A 17,883-nucleotide genomic window follows, 5' to 3' on the forward strand; every position below is an offset into this window, starting at 1 on the left:
AAATGTGACAACCTGATCCCCAAATTTACATGGAACCAGGAACTAAGGCACTTTTAGAAGATGAGGGGAATCATTCTACCATATGAGAAACAATTATAAAGCTACAATGAATAAAACAATGAGTTATTGCCAAAGTTAGCTAAGTGGACCAATTTAACAATACAGAGCCCAGAAATATTCCCATAATTATATGAAAGTTTGATATAATCATAGATATAGCTTCACAAATCAGAGGGAAAGGATGGGCTATTTTTTTTAGAGGTGTTAGGAAAAATAACTATCCATATGGAATTTACAAGAAAATTTATGAGAATGTAATCATGACCTCAGATTAGGAAAGGGACTCTTAAATAAGGAAACAAAACATGGAAAAGACTGAATTTGACTATACTTAAATTTAAAACTTCTCTATGTTAAATGACATCATATGCAAAGTAGGTACATGGATATTCTAATTCTCCACATTTTTATGTAAGAAAGAACCCCAACCAAAACTAAAGAACTATAAAATACCTAGGAATAAGCCTAGTATGAAATGTGGCAAGACCTTTATGAAGAACATTATTAAAATTTTATCCAAGAATATAAAATACTTTAAAATGAGACCTATCATGATCCTAATGGGAAAAATTGTATTAATTTGAAAAAGTCTATTATCCTCAAATCAATGAATAAACAAATGCAATCCCAATCAAAAGAACAACACAATCTTAGTAACATAATAAACTGCTTCTAAGATTTACCCAGAACAGGAAATACACAAGACAATGGGGGCAGAGGCCGGAAGGACTAGGAACTTGCCTGTAGATAGCGAAACATAGCTCAAAGTCAACAGTGAAGAGTGTGGTTGGTAGAATAGATATCTGGATCCACTGTCCAGGAGGAGACAACTTAGCATATGATAACCTTGGCATTTCAGATGGGTAGAGAGAAGAATGAACAGAGAAAAGAATGAAGAAGGAAAAGCTTCAGTAATAATTGGGGGTAATCGCCTTTTCATTTTTGTTTGCGGGGAGAGACCCTAAAAGATTTATAACCCAATTTTAAAACTAGACAAATGTGATGTGAGCAGGCAACACTCAAGAAGATCTACAAATAGCCAAAAACATGAAGGTGTTTGGTTGTGTAAGTAATCAGGGTAACTGACGTTCAAACAAGGTCTTTTCAACCATAAGATTGGTTAAAAACAAAACAAAAAAAACCTCCCGAGACTGATTGCTGGTAAGGTTGTGGAGAATGGGTCCTCTTACGGAGTGTAAATGGAAGGAAGCAGTTTCACTACATCCATTAAAATTAAAAATCTGTCATTTTTTTCAATTATGTAGAATTTAAGAAAACAGATGAACATAGGGAAGGGAAGGAAAAAGACGAAAACAGAGAGGTAGGCAAATCATAAAAGACTCTTAACTCTAGGGAACAAACTGAGGGTTGCTGGAGTGGAGGGGCATGGGGGGATGAGGTAACTGGGTGATGGGCATTAAGGAGGGCACTTGAAGTAATGGGCAAAGCTGGGCATTGTATGCAACTGATGAATCACTGAATTCTACCTCTGAAACTAATAATACAGTGTACGCTAATTAAATTGAATTTAAATTAAAAAATTTCTAAAAATTTTAAAAATCTATGTCATTTTTAATCCAGCAGTTCCATGAAGGTAGAGCTATAATTTCAGGGATGAAAAGATGTCTTGCATATAACATTAAATGAAAAGCTAGCTGCAAAACAGTAAGGAATATATAATCCCGTCCACGGGATTTATATATTAAATCACACCTATAAAACAAAGCTACTTCTGTGATAAAGAGACTCCAAAAGACAGTGGTTTTAAGCAAGTCAGGAATTTATTTTGCTCTTAAGTAACAGGTAGAAGGAAAGCAGTTCAAGGCTGCAGGCCAGCTTCTCCAGCCTCAACACACAACCTCTGTAGCTCCCGTATCACTGCTTAAGGTCCCCCCAGAATCTCAGCCAGCAAGAGGAGTATACACCCAATCCCTTATTTAAGGGCCCAATCTGGAAGTTCCACTCATATCCCACTGCCCAGTCACAGGGCCACAATTAACTATCAGGGAGGCAGGGAAGCTGAGTCTTCACCTGCCAGGCGTCCAGGTAAAACTCCAGAAAATCATCAGTAAAGGAAGAAGGGGGAAATGCTATAACAGCAGCAATCTCTGCCACCATGTATTTGCAAATGCATGGAAAAACAGCTGGGAAGAATAAATACACACTAACTATAGTCCTTATCGCTGGAATAGGAACAACAGTGAGGAGACAATAATTGCCTGAAATTTTTTAAACGGTGATAGTATATTCACGTATGAACTAGGAAGTTTTAAAATTTCACAAAATTTTAAAATCCTTTATTGTAGCTTGATACCAATATAACACGTTAAATACATTAAATCTGTCTACATTGTACAAAGTTTTTAAAGTTCCAAAAAGTAGATTCTATCTAAACGAATAAGTTACTCTCTATTGTTAAAAATATTACACTTAGAGTATCTTCCTCGAAACCTCTCTACCTGGGAGGTATGACAACGCTTACAGATGCCCACACTGAGAAACAGGCAGGACAGCGACCTGCCCAAGGTCCTAGCATGCCAGTGGCAGAGCTGAGACAAGAACGAGAGTGAGGACCACCCTGCTTGTACTGCATAACTTTTGATGGCATTTTCTATTTGATGAGAAGGCTACAACTTCTCTCACTCTTGAGGCGCCTGGGTGGCTCAGTCAGTTAAGTCTGCCTTCGGCTCAGGTCATGATCTCTGGATCCTGGGATCGAGCCCCTCATGGGGCTCCCTGCTCAGTGGGGAGTCTGCCTCTTCCTCCCCCCTGCTCGTGCTCTCACTCTCTCTCTCAAATAAATAAATAAAATCTTTAAAAAAAAAAAAACTTCTCTCAGTAGAGTTCAGATTTCAGAAAGATAATGAACTGCATTCAATCTGAGAATAAGAGGGAAGCAATTTTCTTACAGGCTAATGATTACAAAAATAAAAATAAAAAAAGAACTTCCCAGAAACAAAACTGTCATGAGTTTTGACTCCCTTCTGAGCCAAATTCTCAAGTTTAGGATTTATTGAGCTGTTTAAAAATCCCTTCTATGACTTCTAGATAATGATAGCAGACTGAAGAAAATAATAGAATCTTTTTCCTCTAATACATAAATCACTCTAAAAACAGAATAAAATGAGTAAGCCAGAATTCAAAAAAAAAAAAAGGCAGCAGAAAATCCTGGTGGGAATCATGACTCTATGACATCTCCTGCCTAGGGGGAGGGATTCTTTGGCCCGAGCTATTTAACAAAATCTCCGAACAGAGGGGTAAAATGCAAATCCTCCAACCAGAGCTGCATGGTGCCCAGCAGAGGCTCTTCCCAACCCCCAAACCCAAATCCCTTCTCTCTGGGTCACAGGGAAGAGCATACAGATATGGACAGAGCTGCTCACTTGCAACATAAGCAAGATGTAAAGAAATGGCATGGGAGGAAGGCAAGCATGATACAGAAAAAGCAGAGAGGAAAAACATGCCACAGAGAACAAACCCAAGAAACAAACTGCATTGTGACAGCTCTAGAAGAAATTTAAGCAGTGTAATGAATTTAAGAAAACCAGACTTCAGTGCTGAGATGATAAAACAACAAAGAGAAGGAAACAAGAATATCAAAGCTAGGAAAACAAACTGAGGATCAAAACGACACCATCACAGAACTATAAACACATAAGCAACAGCCAGAAAACAGCTGAAAACCAAATGTCTAGTACAGGAGAGTCACGGAATGCAAAGGACAAAGAGAGGTGAAAACAACTGGAAAGAAGATGATACATAAGGAGAACAATGGTGCCCAATACAAAGTAATCAGCATCCTTAGAAAAGCAAACAATAAATGAAATTAAAAATGCTCCAAGTCACCTCCCAGCGCACAAGCAGAGAAAGTGGGCCACGGTGGTGGTCACTACATGGCAATCATGGCATATCAGCTGTGGTCTGGAGTGATGTTTCTGTGCATGTGTGTGTTCTATTTGTACCCACTTTTGGTTCTGCTTAAGATTTGTGTTAAGATAATATATTTTATTTTCCTAAAACCAAGAGTCCCCATAGGGGGTAAAAAGATGCCCTTTGCTTAAAGGTAAGCCAATATAAGCTGAGTACACTACAACCTTCCGCAAGTACAGGTCTCATCATTTATTACCAAGCTATTTCATGCTTTACTAATGAAAAATACCTGCCAATTTACAGTACCTTAAAAGGAAGACTATTTAAAGGCAATTAATATATTCAAAAGACAGTAAGTCTCATTTTTTATGGGTGGCAAATAAATTTAAACGTTTAAAAGCTACGCACCAAAAATAAGTATCTGTTATCAAATACTGGTGAACTAATTTATTGAACAGGTCTGACTGAATATAAGACATGTTTTTAGCACCAGTAAAAATAATTCTTGAGATTTCTGGTCTACAAACATCTAAATGAGCAGTAATGTGCTCCCTGACGGCATCTTCTGGGTAAAGGAACAAATGTGATCCAAGGATTAACTGTTAGGTCCCTGATTTTGCAACATTAATTCATAGTGTCAGAATAAAATAATCAACCCACATATTTTTAAAACTTTTAAGTTTTAGAGATGAATTTCTTCTTCCTTAAAGTTTTAAATTATGAGGTAGATATCATTCAAAGTAAACATCAAATGCAGCAAACTTCTGTTGACGAACATGATTATTAATCCCATAATCAATAGACATTTCCATTAGGAAACTGAAAGTTTAAAAAGTAATGTTGATCAGCAGTATTCTGGCTTAAGCTTCCATATTCCTTCACCACTAGAAGTTCTATGAAAAGTGCAAAGATTTCGCAACAGTTCTCGAAAGACACAAGACTGTGAGGCTGATAACTTGGATTCGAACGCCTGCAGTATCTCGCGAGTGCTGGCCTGGCCATCAACACGGGCCTGAAAAGCAATGAAGTTTCTCATTTCCACCAGTAGGTCATCATGTTCAGTGGTGGAGGATGGTGGAACAGATGCCTCTTGGTGCGCATTTTCACTTTCCAGCCGCTCTGGCAGAATCAGGTGGTTCCTAGCTCTCATTTTAGCCAACAGTAAAGACGAAGAGAGGGACCCGGGTGAAGACTCTGCATCTTCCACTTTTCCACTGAAGTGCTCAGAAGCATTATCCTTTCCATCCTTTCTTGTGACACCATCCTGGAGAAAGAAGACCACTGCAGTGACACGTCAGCTTCTAGTTCATGCTGCCATTACTTCCCCCAAAGCCCTGAGGAGCCATAAACGAACACTTGAGCCTAAGGCAGTGAGGCTGACAGGAAAGAATGAGATCGCCGAAGAAAAAGGGAGGGGGCAAGTCAAGCACTGAAATCCACCCACCATTAAAGAACATTTCTGAAAACACCCAAATCCCCCAAACTGCACTCTTCACTTCATCACCATTCTATGTGTGTATGGGGGGGGGGGGGGCGGGCAACAAGCCTCCCTTTGGTGGGAGAGCGGGTTCCAGGAGGTGCGGATTCCGCAGGCTTCTCCCGTTCTTCCTCCCAAATCCACCCCGATCTAGGCACTGCGGGACAAGGAACAACTGCAGAACTGTGCTTCCTTCTCTTCACTTTTAAATCTTTTGACTCTTCCCACTTTACGCCTCATGTGAGTTGCCCTAGAACAACGACACAAATCTAACTTTTTTTCAACATTTCTACTGCTAAAAGAACATAACATGGGAAGTCAAAAAAGGTTATTAAAAAATAGGAATCTGAACTTGGGAGTCTTCAACTTTTATCAGCAACATAACCCTTGACCAGAAAAGACCCAAGAGAGAGCACTGCATAACAGAGTTTGGTCTGATCTTTTACTCAGTGAAGCACTCAAGGCGCCCAGGGGGTCACAGGACAGGGAGAGACGGGCACAAGGCTCCAGCAGCTAGTAAATTACACACAACATTTGAGGGGGTTTTCTCAACCTTCATTTTAGAGGGTAGTGCTCTCTGAAGCTGGTACTTCACCTCCGGATGGAGCAGGCTGCATGGGCAGCAACTCACATCACCTATCCCCCGTGTTCATTTTCTTGGGGCAAAACAGAGATTCTGCTACAGATTTGAGTTTAAGACTCTGTCTTTTACAAAGTTGGCTGGTCCTTTTAGCTTCAAATGAAAATGCTTCATTAATCAGAGCCTACAAAACAAATACCAGGTGTCATTATGCCAGTGTTTTTCCTCCCATCTGAATCAGGTTAAATTTTCATGGCAATTCAATCACGCAAGTCTCAGACATGAAAAGCAGCTAGGCTATCATATTACCTGGCATTTCTCCGTTGAAGATGTTGAAGAAGGATGCTGCACAGAGAAGCTGGAATTCCTTTTCTGACCAAATCTACTCCTAAGTAAGGAAAAGAATCACAGTAGATAGAATGTTTGCTTTTGTGACTTAAGAGATGAAAATGCCCTTTCAACAACTTAATCTTTTCCTGGAAAAGTTTTCTTCTGCAAGGTTATTCTTTGATAGCCATGACGCTCATCCCCTTCAATTTTTCTACTTTACTCTCCTAGGAAGTAACTGATGCATCTCAAGTAAGAACCACTCAGTATCTTGTTCAACATATGATGGAAACTATCCTCAAATTCCAGGTAGGAAGATTATTCTAAATCAGTATACCAAATAGCACAGTCATTACTGATTGCGGAACACCAGCTAATCATCTCATTAAAGTGTAATCACTATCCTGTGTCTCTTATTTTTAACATCAACTCTTAAACAAAACAGATCACGTCTCCTTCCCCTGAAAACTCAGCTTCGGAAAGCAGGGGACAATGTAAAGGAAGGAGGTCAGATTCTATGTCTTTCCCCAAGTCCTGCAAATCTGGCCGACCCAATCCCTCCCTGAGAGATTTTCTACCACACCTGCCCTGGCTCTATTCCTAGCCTAGACGGTATGGCCTCCTCCCATGCAGGGCAAAGCAGTATAATCTCTTACTTTGTTCCCGCTGGTGTGCCAGAAACCCCCCGGTGGCCCGTCCAGGTGGGAACACCAGACGCCGCTCCCAGACACTGCTGGCGGGAGAGCCTCAGCGCTTTCAGGGCATCCTGGGCCACCCGGTTGGCCTCTGCCTCCACCAGCACATAATCCGGATTGGCTCCATCCATGATGGCATCGTGTTTCATGACACTGTGCACACCGACTAGCAAGAACAAAAGAAACCATGACATATTGTTTCAGTTTGTACACAATCACATTTTTCTTCTGTATAGTCTAGTATGTTGTGGGTAGAGAAAAAATAATGAACACTTTCAGCTATTTACCAAGGTGACTATCATGACCCAGGAACTTTACAAATGCCGTTGCCACTCACCTTCATCATTACCCTACAAGGTAGGAACTATTCACTACCTGTTTTATAATAATTGAAGCATAATGCCTTTGTCACCACAACTTCAACATCCCTGCTATCCAGAAAATTTTAAAACCTCTTATTAATCAATTCTTTATTGAAGGGAAAAATATAAAAATATAAACCAGAATTATAGAATTTTTAAAAAGTAATGATCATGAAAATGAATTTAATGCAGGTATGAGTGGAAAATTCACAGCCTTAAATATTTATATATCCATAGAAATGAAAGAATAAAAACAAATGAATTAAACTTCCAAGTCAAAGAGTCTTATAAAAATTAAGCCAAAAAAACTCACTGAAACACAACAAAAGCACAAAGAAGAAAGTAATAAAGATAAAAGCAAAAACTAATGAGGTAGAGAACAACCATAGATCTAATTAATAAATTAAAATGCTGGTTTATGTTTTTAAGAAAAATCACAAAATAAACCACTAGCTTAACCTGACCAAAAAAGGGGTGGAGGAAATACACAAAATTAGAAATGACCAGAGAGAAATTATCTTGAAACAGAAACAAATTCTTAAAAAACTGTTACAAGAAGATTTTCAATGCCTCTGTGCAAATAAAACTTGAAAACTAGACAAAAGAGATCATTTCCTAGGAAAAGACCAGGAACTATAGAAAAAAGAGTTACCAATAAACTACCTTACAAAAAAGTATCAGGCCCAGATGGTCTCTTTCTGAAATGCTGTACAGAAACCTGGCCTTCCCACACCGAGAACCACGAACAGTGATGTCTGGTAACTCGGGGCCATCACACTGTGAACCCAGTGAGTGCCAAGGCCTGAACAAGACAACACCCCCAAGGATGACAAAGCTATGCAGGACTGCCTGTCCTCCCCGGTTCTGAGCAACTGTTGAGTCTGCTTTCCTGAGTCTTCTCCCTTGATGTGAGCGAGCTAGCTTTCCTACTTCCAGAGTGTCTGCCCTGGCCTGCCCCTGCCTCTCCCCCATGGCTGTTACTTTAATCTCCTGTGGTTGGAAAATCAGGTAAATACACCACGTACAAAAACTTCCTATCACCCGTTCAGTAGTACAAACCTACTTAAAGCATTACACCCCTCCTGTGTGTGGTTGTAAGTCAAGGACTGTTGTTCTCCAGAGTTTCAAATTCCTCTAGGTCTTCAGAAAAGAGAGGTGAATACGATTTTCAAAATGTCGATACATTTCAAATCTGAATTTTAGAGAAGAAAAGATACTTCCAGTTGAGAGCCCACTCTGCCCTGTGAGTCAAGGCTGCCACTGCTAGAAACAGCCTATTCCACTTGTTCCTAGCACACCTGCAGCAAATTTAGCAAAAAGATTACCTGACTTTTTGAAAAGCTTTTCCAAGACATAATCATCATGGCTCTGTTCACTGGTCTCACTCTCGTTTTCACTGTCCTGCTTCTGGTACCGCCTTTTCTTCACGAGGTGTGGAATTCGAGTTCCTTCAAACTTGGCATCTCTGCGATGCTTAGGGCTCTTCAGCTTCTGTGTTGGTGTCCGATGCTGCTCCAGGGGCTCTTCTTCCAGTGCACTATGTTTCGTTTTTGACTTGTGCTTAGAAAAATTACTTTCCGATGGCTTATTCTCCCAAAGAGGCTCTGTCTGAGCCTGGCAGCTTTCTCTTCTGTTGGAAAGACCCTGCTTTTCATTGATGTTTTCCTCACTAGACAGCCCGTCCATTTTGCTGATTCTCAGAGAATCTGAACAATCCCCATGTCCACTAATCACGGATGATTCCTCTAGCCTAGACACTGTGTTCATGTCTTCTCTAGGCCCATCACTGCCAGGTGGAGTTCTAGGGGTTTGGGGGGCATCTTTCAAAGGATTGCATGGATCAGAAGTTACTGCATTCACTTCAGCTCCTATAGCTGTAGATTTCTCTTTAGATGATGTGGCCTCGTTTGTGGATACATTAGAATCAGGAAACTTTTTGCATATTGGAACATTACGGTCTGCTCCAAAGGCCGGCGGAAGTTTTCTTTTTAAATGGAGCTTGGGAGCCTGAACTTCTGAGCCAGTTCCTGCAAAGGGGAAAAACACGCTCAAGTTACATGACATAATTCTTCTGTACTTTATTATTTTAAGTGAACATATTTTATGTAATACCTGCAAAAATAGCACTTGTTTCAGTACTCTGGGATGCGTCAGGACTCGTCAGAGTGAACAGCTCATAAAGATCATTGGACTTGAAAAATCGCCTTTGCTTCGGATCTTTCAGCACTCTGTTTGTCAGAAACTGTTTGAAAATTTGTCTAAAAAGATAAAAGTTGAACTGGTATAAAACAATGTTTAGCTGCACCTCAAAATCCTAGTTATAAAACAATATGAGAGATACGATAACTATAGCTGAACAAATGTCTAAATCATCCCCAAGCTTTTCTCCTTGGAAAATTACAATTCAGAAAGTACATAAAAGGGCGCCTGGGTGGCTCAGTTGGTTAAGTGACTGCCTTCGGCTCAGGTCATGATCCTGGAGTCCCAGGATCGAGTCCCGCATCGGGCTCTCTGCTCAGTGGGTAGTCTGCTTCTCCCTCTGACTCTCCCCGCTCTCATGTGCTCTCTCTCTCAAATAAATAAAATCTTTAAAAAAAAAAAAAAAAAGTACGTAAAATATCGGGTGGTCTCCCATGCTTGACAGAATTTAAATCACAAAGAGCATCTTATTTATACCCAGTGAGCTTTTTCAATCTCCAAGATCCATCACATGTCAGGGATCACCTTTCTGCATACAATCATGTGACTCACAGCCTCTCTGAGCTGGAAAGAGCTGGATTCCGGGACTCCTGGACCAAGGGTCCCCTGCCCGGCCCTCCTCAGAACCCTTCTGTGATGGGTTTCTGGAAACGCTCTTACCTGGCCTTTGCAAAGCTTTCCTTTGGAGCCATCTCACCCACCTTCTGCTGATTCACACTCTAGCTGAAGCTCCACACCATCATCACTCCTGCCCACACGCCGCCACAAAGCAGGCCTGCTCCCCCCTCCCCCCACACCTCCCCACCCCAAGGCTGTAACATGTCTAAGAGGAAGCTCTCCCTCACAGGACACAGCTTGTCTCTTGCCCTCTCAGAATAAGGCCTTGAAGAACACACACCTATCAGGGAGTGCCCCAGTGCGTGGTGGAAAGCAGGGAGCCTCCCTTTAAGAGAGGGGGTGCAGTTCAAGAATAAAGTCTCGGCAGAGGAGGGGGAGAAGGTGGCCGTATCTCCACCCCACTGTTAAAGGAACCCTTGTCTATACCCCTACTCGTTGTACAGAGAGATGGAAAAAGAAACAGGTGTCCTAGTCAACCTCTCCCTCAGGGGCATTTGAGTCAAAGACCACCAGGCTACCCACGCAGATCACAGCTGCATGGTGTGTGAAAATTCCCGTATCTCAACTCTGTCACTTCTTAAAAAAAGACGGTACACTATAGAAGGTATATACATTTCTCTTAAATAAAAATTAAGATGAAGTTTACACATAAGCAGTCCTTGATGTTTAGTAAGGTAGAAAAATGATCAGGTTCAAAGACATTTTTTAAAAACTCACAATAAGTCATCTAAGCTTACTTTAATGAGAAAGAAAAAATACAAAAAGGAAAAATAAAACCCCCTCACATATCCTTTAAGTTACAGTAACTATTGCTCTAAGATAAAAACACTTTTTCAAAGCAATACATTTAAAACCTTCCCAGCTCAGCCCGGGCGGCATACTTCTATAGCTACATGGCGCGCGGGCGGCAGCCAGCAGAGCAGTCTCCGGTCACGGAGCGGGCCACCATCTGCACTAACCGGTGGTAAATCTTTTCTTCAATGGTGCCCGCAGTCAGCAGCCTGTACACCGTCACTTGCTTCTTCTGGCCTATCCTCCATGCGCGCTCCCGGGCCTATGGCAGAGAGATGCATTTCAACGAGCGCCCTTCCTGATGACAAGCGCTTACTAAAAGAAACAGAGACAGCCAGCTGCTTCCTCCCCCTGCCAGAGCCAAAATTCTGCCTAATGACACTAAATACACCTCAGGCCCATTAAGGAAGATAAAAAGGCAAATCTCAAAGATAGATTGAGCCACCTCTACCTGAAAAACAATGTGTGTTTGTAACCTTGCACTCTCTCTTTGTACCCTAGATGTAGCGATGCATGCTACAGATAAAACTGCTGAAGATTCTTCCTGTCTGTGAGGCTAGACGGTGTCTTCCTCCATGCTGAGGACTAGGCAACAACCAAGATGGGAGCTCCATGTGGAAGCTGACAGGGGCACCAAAGGCCCCTAAGGGCTGGCCACTCAACTGTTTGCCACTTGCACACTTCTTTACCTGTGTGTCTGTGCTTGGGTTCCAGTCAGGATCATAGATGATGACTCTGTTTGCCCCCGTCAGGTTGACTCCTATGCCACCCACCCGAGTGGTCAGAAGAAACACAAATATGGATGTATCCTAGAGTAAGACGCACAACATTCATTATGCACATTTAAGACTAGTTACAGCTCTTCCCCTCTGTCTTTACATATTCTACACAGGGAAACCTCTTCCAATACAAAGGATGGGTTATGTCCTAGAGACCGCTGGTCAAGATGCCATCTCACGGCTCGTTTTTAATACCAATTATATTGGCAATATCTCAGAGTTGGCTTTTCAAGAAGGAATATATACTCTTTGTTTACACACCCACACACACACACACACCATCCAGGAATGCACTGAGTTAAAAGCAGAAAGTCTCCCTCTACCCGCTGCCCATCCCCAATGGAGCAGGGCTCAGGTGGGTGAGGCAGTTCTTCCTTCCACTGCACAGAGAGGCACTACTTGGCTTTACTGTTAAATTCACTTGTTACCTCATTATATCTTGTAATCAGTGGTTGTCTTGAAGCTATTGCAGTGGTACCATCCATCTTGAGGTAAGAATACTTTTGAGCTCTAAGGAATACTTCAAGTATATCCAACATCTGTTTGGGAGAGGGGGAAGGGGATAAGAGTTTTAAAAATCAAATACACACCTCCAGTGAGGTCCACGTTTGTCTAAACAGTCACACCTTCCCCAACAGGCTTAAATTAAAAGGGGCTTCTTGCTTTGAGGCAGATAAATATAACTTCTACGAGAGTATTTTTGGTATTTCCCTATTGCTAATTCTTACAGGGCATCTATCTAAGTTCAGACCCAAACCTGCTCACACCCTAGAATCACATGATAAACTTTTTAAAAAAGCCAACTTCTAGGCACCAACTCTAGAGAGAGATCCAAGCTCCCAAAGAGATTTGTAGGCTGCCACCTCAGTATCAGCAGGTGAATTTGCTTTTAGAATCATTATTTTAGATTATATCTCATTTTCTTAATAACTGGTTATAAGTCTTAAAGAACCAAATTGTTTCTTGTATGAGGTCTGTATACTCACTTGTCTTGACTGAGAAAACAGCAATACTCGTTGACCCTGCCTGTGCCATATTTTCAACAAGGACTCAACTACTATCATTTTCCCAGAGCGTTTCCAGTATCCAAACTGATCTTCTTCTAGTTCATCATCTGGAATACCTTTAGGATTCTTTGGGCCTCCAGAAAAGAGATCAGGGTGGTTGCAGATTTTTCTTAGGGCTACAAGTCCAGAGAAAATCTATGGTATAAAAGAATTACGTGCATTTGGATTATGCCATGTAAAATAACATTCACTTGGGAAGGAAGGGAAGAATGCCATTCAATATGTAACACAGATTAAAAAGTAATTAAAAAGTGCCTGGATGGCTCAAGTCAGTTGAGCATCCACTCCTGATTTAGGCTCAGGTCATGATCTCGGGGTCGTGGGAACAAGCCCCGCAACGGGCTCTGCACTCAGCACGGAGTCTGCTTGTCCCTCTCCCTCTGCTCCTCTCCCTGCCCATTCCCTCTCTCTCTCTCAAATAAATATTTTTAAAAATCTTAAAAACAAAAAAAAAAGTAATTCTTCACCAGCTTCTTAGCTTCCTCCCTATTCTCAGCATATTAGGAGCTAGAAGAAATCAACCTTCATTCATCTTTTCTTGATAAGGTAAGTTCTCTAGAAACAAAAACATATCTGCATGGGAAATACACAAATGGGAAAGATACGGGGGTGGTTCACGGGGGTGGTTCACGCAGCAGAAGGGCACAGGAAATTGGGAGTGCCTGCCCTCCAGGCCCCAGCAGGAGGGCATCCTTCACAGCTTTCCAAGTGTGACTCAAATCAAGCTCATGAGTACAAACGCTCAAGGAGAAAAGATAAACCGTAAGTTAAGCCAATAATCAGAAAGTATGGTAGTTCTACTAACAAACAAGTTAAATAATAAAAAATGTGAACAAATCAGGAATATTTCAGAACTCCCCCAGAGTCATCTGTAACTCCTCTGTCTGCCTCTAGATCTGTGCTTCCAATACAGTGGCCACAAGCCACAGGAGGCTAGTCTAAACTGAAATGTGCTGCAAATGTAAAATATCCAATTCTGGAGACACAGTTTAAAAAAAAAGGTAAAATATGTCATGAATAATTTAAAATTTTTGATTATGTATTAAAATGACATTTTAGATAGATCAGGTTAAATAGAATTACCAAAATTCTCTTTACCTTTTTTAATATGACTATTAGGACAATTTAAAATCACACATGCAGCTTGCATTCTATATCTACAGGCCAGTGCTAATCTAGACCACCTAACGCTTCACAACTTGGAGGCACGTGAAGATAAGGGCAGATTTAGGAGAGATGAATAAATGTGAATGATTTAAGAACCTCTCATTGAGGCCAGTGATTGATGAAGTAAAAGAAATAGTGAGCCATGGCTAAAAGAACTGAAATGACTTCCTCTGGAAGAAAAAGCATGCAGACATGATGGGACACAGGCAGCCATGCCACCCGCACTCATCTCTTTATCGACCTCTGTTTATAAGAAGGGAAGTGTGTTTCAGAGAGTAAGATGCTTGCTACTCAGCTGTACCTCCCATGAGGACAGACCCAAGACTAAGGAAGTTTTATGTGTCTAATAAATAGAACACAATTTACACTTTAAGACCCTGAAGCACAAAGAAACTGAATAGTTCATATGGAGCTTCAAAGTATATGCTGATAGAAACTTACTACATATGCTTATTGAACAGACCTTTACCAACATCTTTTGCTGAGTATTACCAATAATGCTGTTATTATTATTGTTAATAATAAAATGTTATTTTATGTTATTACTTACACAAACATTTATAATAACAATTCTTCCTTCATGCCTCTGCTAACCCCAGCAGTTGGGGACACTTCCCTGCATCCTGCATAGGACCAGACATCCCTGCAGGACTCACCACTACAGATCCTGTGTCTAGCACTACTCTTCTGCTAGACCACGTGATGTGGGGTTCAAGTATAACCATGCTGCAATGCAGACAAAAGGAAGTGTGCTCAAATGTAACTGCACATTCTCTTACTTCTGGAAGGGCTTTGAATTAAGAGATGGTTCACAGCCAAGTGTTTCCAAGAGGTAACTGTGAAACATGACTAGTACTAGCTTCCTTTCCTCCCCCACTTCCCTGCTCTACAATTCATTTCTGACCTGCATATCTCCATTGAGAATTCTGTAAACTTCTTTGGAATCGATAAAATTTTGGTAGACTTTATGTTGTTCCTCTGTAAGACGGCAAAATAAGACCTATGGGGATAGAAAAAAAAAACCCAGAGAATTAATAAAATAATTAAAACATCAACAAAGTTTCTAATCAAAAAAGTACAATGTGTACAATTTTAACCATGTAACTCTTATTTTAAAAAGCCAAATCTCAGAGCTAAACAAAGACACAGCTACCCCTTCTCATCAGCCCCTCCACTTCTGCCATCCATCCACCTCCTGGTCCCCACCTACTAACCCAACACTCCCCCAATACCAGCTTCCTTCCCACAACAAAGTTCAGCACCAGATGCACAAGCCCTCCTCCACCCTAGCCTCCAAGTGCTCAGACTGTCTCACTGCCCCTGCCCTTCGCCCATGCTTCACTTCAGCACACCTGACCAGAGACCCTATCCTGGAGGCCAAAGCACAGGTCCACGAGTTTACCAGACCTGTCCATCCTCCCAGCCCAGTTATGCCTGTTACTCCATGCCAGAATGTTCCTTGACTTTCTGCCTCTCAATCCTTTCTTCATGTCCACTCTATTCCTTGGCTAGTCATAAACCCAAGACATTTTCCTTCAGCTACCCCTTTGCCACCCACTACATTTGCCTTGTAAACTTCCAAATGAAGACTGACTCAAACACCTGCCTTTTCTACTCCTTTTATGCTAAGTGCTGAGCACTGCTGGAGAACCTCACCCATCTGGGCAGTGTCTTGCTCCTGATCTCCGGGAGAATTCTCCAGGCACTCCCTGCTCAGCCCCTTCTGTAAACCCATAATGGCTGTGACAACACTCCTCATTCTCCCCAAGCCACCTACTGACCTACCCACCTTTGATTCAATCTCTACTTTAAAAAAATCAAATGGGACGCCTTAAATGTCTGCCTTCAGCTCAGGTCATAATCCCACGGTCCTGGAATTGAGCCCCTCATCAGGCTCCCTGCTCCCTCCCCATGAGGAGTCTGCTTCTCCCTCTCCCTCTGCCCCTACCCCCCTGCTCCTGCACACTCTGTCTCAAATAAATAAAAATCTTAAAAAAAAAAAAAAACAACAAACAAAAAAAACATCAAAAACAGAAACCAAAGCTATCAGTCATGATTCCTATTTCACCCCCTAAAATTGATCTACTTTATCAACCTCACTTTTTTTCCTTTATTTTCAGGGGAACAGCCAGCTCCCTGTTTGGGAAGAGGGTAACCCTCTGACCTTCATACCAGATCTAAAAACCCTCTCCTCTTCCTCTGGACAGTGCTCTGCCACCTTAGACTCTCCAAAAAGTAATGGAGAAAATTCCCTAAAAGGATTTATGTATAATCACCATCCCCACATCTTCACCTTCCAGCCTCTTCTGGTCTCAGCACAAGCCTGGAGGGCATGTCCACTGAGAAAGTGCTGTGGACAAGCTCACTAATGACTTCCTAGCAGCCAGCCACACCGAGCCCCTAAGCCTCAGGTTTCCAGTTCCCCTAACCTACCTACTGCCTTTCTGCCTAGTCCTCCGGTCCTCCCAGCTAGCCCCTCCTGATACTGTCTCCACAGTGCTGCAGCTTCTCTCTTCTCGTTCCATGTATGAGCCTCGGGCAACCTCATCCCTGCTCATAACTTTCACACCTTCCCTGCTCAGAGGTCATAACTACATCCCTGCCTAGAACTCTCTCCTCAGAACCTGAGGCCCACTTATAACTGCCTTTGGGGCAGGCAGATGTACCGTGAGCACTTCGAACGACCCAAATCAACTCACAAATACCTCTTCCACACTCTGTCCTTTTGAAGTGTCTGGCAGGAGATCTGTCCCAGCATCTCAACAGGAAACCTGGGAAGCACCTGCCAGCCCTCTGTGGACTCTGGAAGGACCACCTAACTCATCCCTTTGCCTCCATTTTCCTTCTCTTCCAATGCTTTCATATGCTGCCTGAGTGATCTTTTGAAAATATGAACCTGAGTATTTCTAATTCCTGATTTCATAAATTTGTATTTCAGTCTTTTAAATACAATGGCAACAGAGAAAAGCCCTTCCTCTGTTAACCACAAGGTTAACTGAACTCATTATTCACCAGATGCTTAGTTTCTGCAAATCAGTTTTAGGTGTTACATGGCACTTTAAGGTGAGTAGTAAGACAAAGTCCTGAGCTCAAGGAGTTCTAGTCAAGAGCCTAGTGGAATCTTACAACTTCTGTTGTGGGAAAGCTGTGGGGGTATGATGGGTGGGTACCGTGGAGGGGGAAAACCACCAGGGAGAGGGAACATCACATGCAAATGGAAAGACAAGTGGCACATGTCTGGAAAACAGGAACTGTCTCCAAGCCATGGGCCTTGGCTGCTACACGGATTACAAAGAAGAGACATTCTGGGACTCCATAGTGAAAATAAATTGGCGCAAATAAGCTAAATCAGGATTCTTGATGTTCGGAAGAGGGACATGAAGGTACGTCAGCAGGAAGACAAGCCGTGGAAAAACTAAGCCAGTGACGCTGTGAGATACTGAGTGGAGTGGAGAGTGCCAATGGCTGGGAGAGCAGTCAGATACTGGCTGCCCTAATTTAAGAGGATGTGGAGCAAAGAAGCGAGAGCATGAAAAAGAACCAATAAAACAGCACAGCAACTGATGGATTTGGAATTAGACATAGCAGAGAGCACTGTGGCCTGAGACACTGGCAGGAAAGGGAGACCTGTAGAGAGAATGCTAAGATCAAGGGTTGACTTTGGAAATGAGTTTGTGGGGAGGGAAGAGGCAGGGATGAAAGCAGTCTTGGTGACAGATCTCCAAAATCCTTTATAGTTTCGACACTTGGCAGGCCAGAAAGGACTGGCAAGATATCTTCAGAGCACTAAACGAGAAAAATATGCAGCCAAGAATACTATATCCAGCTAGGCTGTCACTGAAAATAGAAGGAGAGATAAAAAGCTTCCAGAACAAACAAAAACTAAAGGA

At 42.0% G+C, this 17,883-nt stretch overlaps 1 protein-coding gene across 6 annotated transcripts in view; it reads right to left on the reverse strand.

The window, feature by feature from the left end:
- Positions 1-1,744: 1,744 nt before the first annotated feature.
- ERCC6 (ERCC excision repair 6, chromatin remodeling factor) overlaps positions 1,745-17,883 on the reverse strand; it is a 77,481-nt gene continuing 61,342 nt past the window's right edge. For all 6 annotated transcript variants that reach the window (XM_027595928.1, XM_027595930.1, XM_027595932.1 and 3 more), the window contains 10 exons: positions 14,898-14,993; positions 12,746-12,961; positions 12,188-12,298; positions 11,670-11,789; positions 11,148-11,242; positions 9,484-9,629; positions 8,697-9,398; positions 6,971-7,175; positions 6,297-6,375; positions 1,745-5,194 (listed from right to left, as the gene is read on the reverse strand). In XM_027595928.1, the coding sequence (XP_027451729.1) occupies positions 4,775-5,194; positions 6,297-6,375; positions 6,971-7,175; positions 8,697-9,398; positions 9,484-9,629; positions 11,148-11,242; positions 11,670-11,789; positions 12,188-12,298; positions 12,746-12,961; positions 14,898-14,993 (2,190 nt within the window). In that variant the 3' untranslated portion in view covers positions 1,745-4,774. The remainder of the gene's footprint in view (positions 5,195-6,296; positions 6,376-6,970; positions 7,176-8,696; positions 9,399-9,483; positions 9,630-11,147; positions 11,243-11,669; positions 11,790-12,187; positions 12,299-12,745; positions 12,962-14,897; positions 14,994-17,883) is intronic.

This window comes from Zalophus californianus, chromosome 15 (assembly GCF_009762305.2).
Source record: "Zalophus californianus isolate mZalCal1 chromosome 15, mZalCal1.pri.v2, whole genome shotgun sequence".
Taxonomy (NCBI): Eukaryota; Metazoa; Chordata; class Mammalia; order Carnivora; family Otariidae; genus Zalophus; species Zalophus californianus.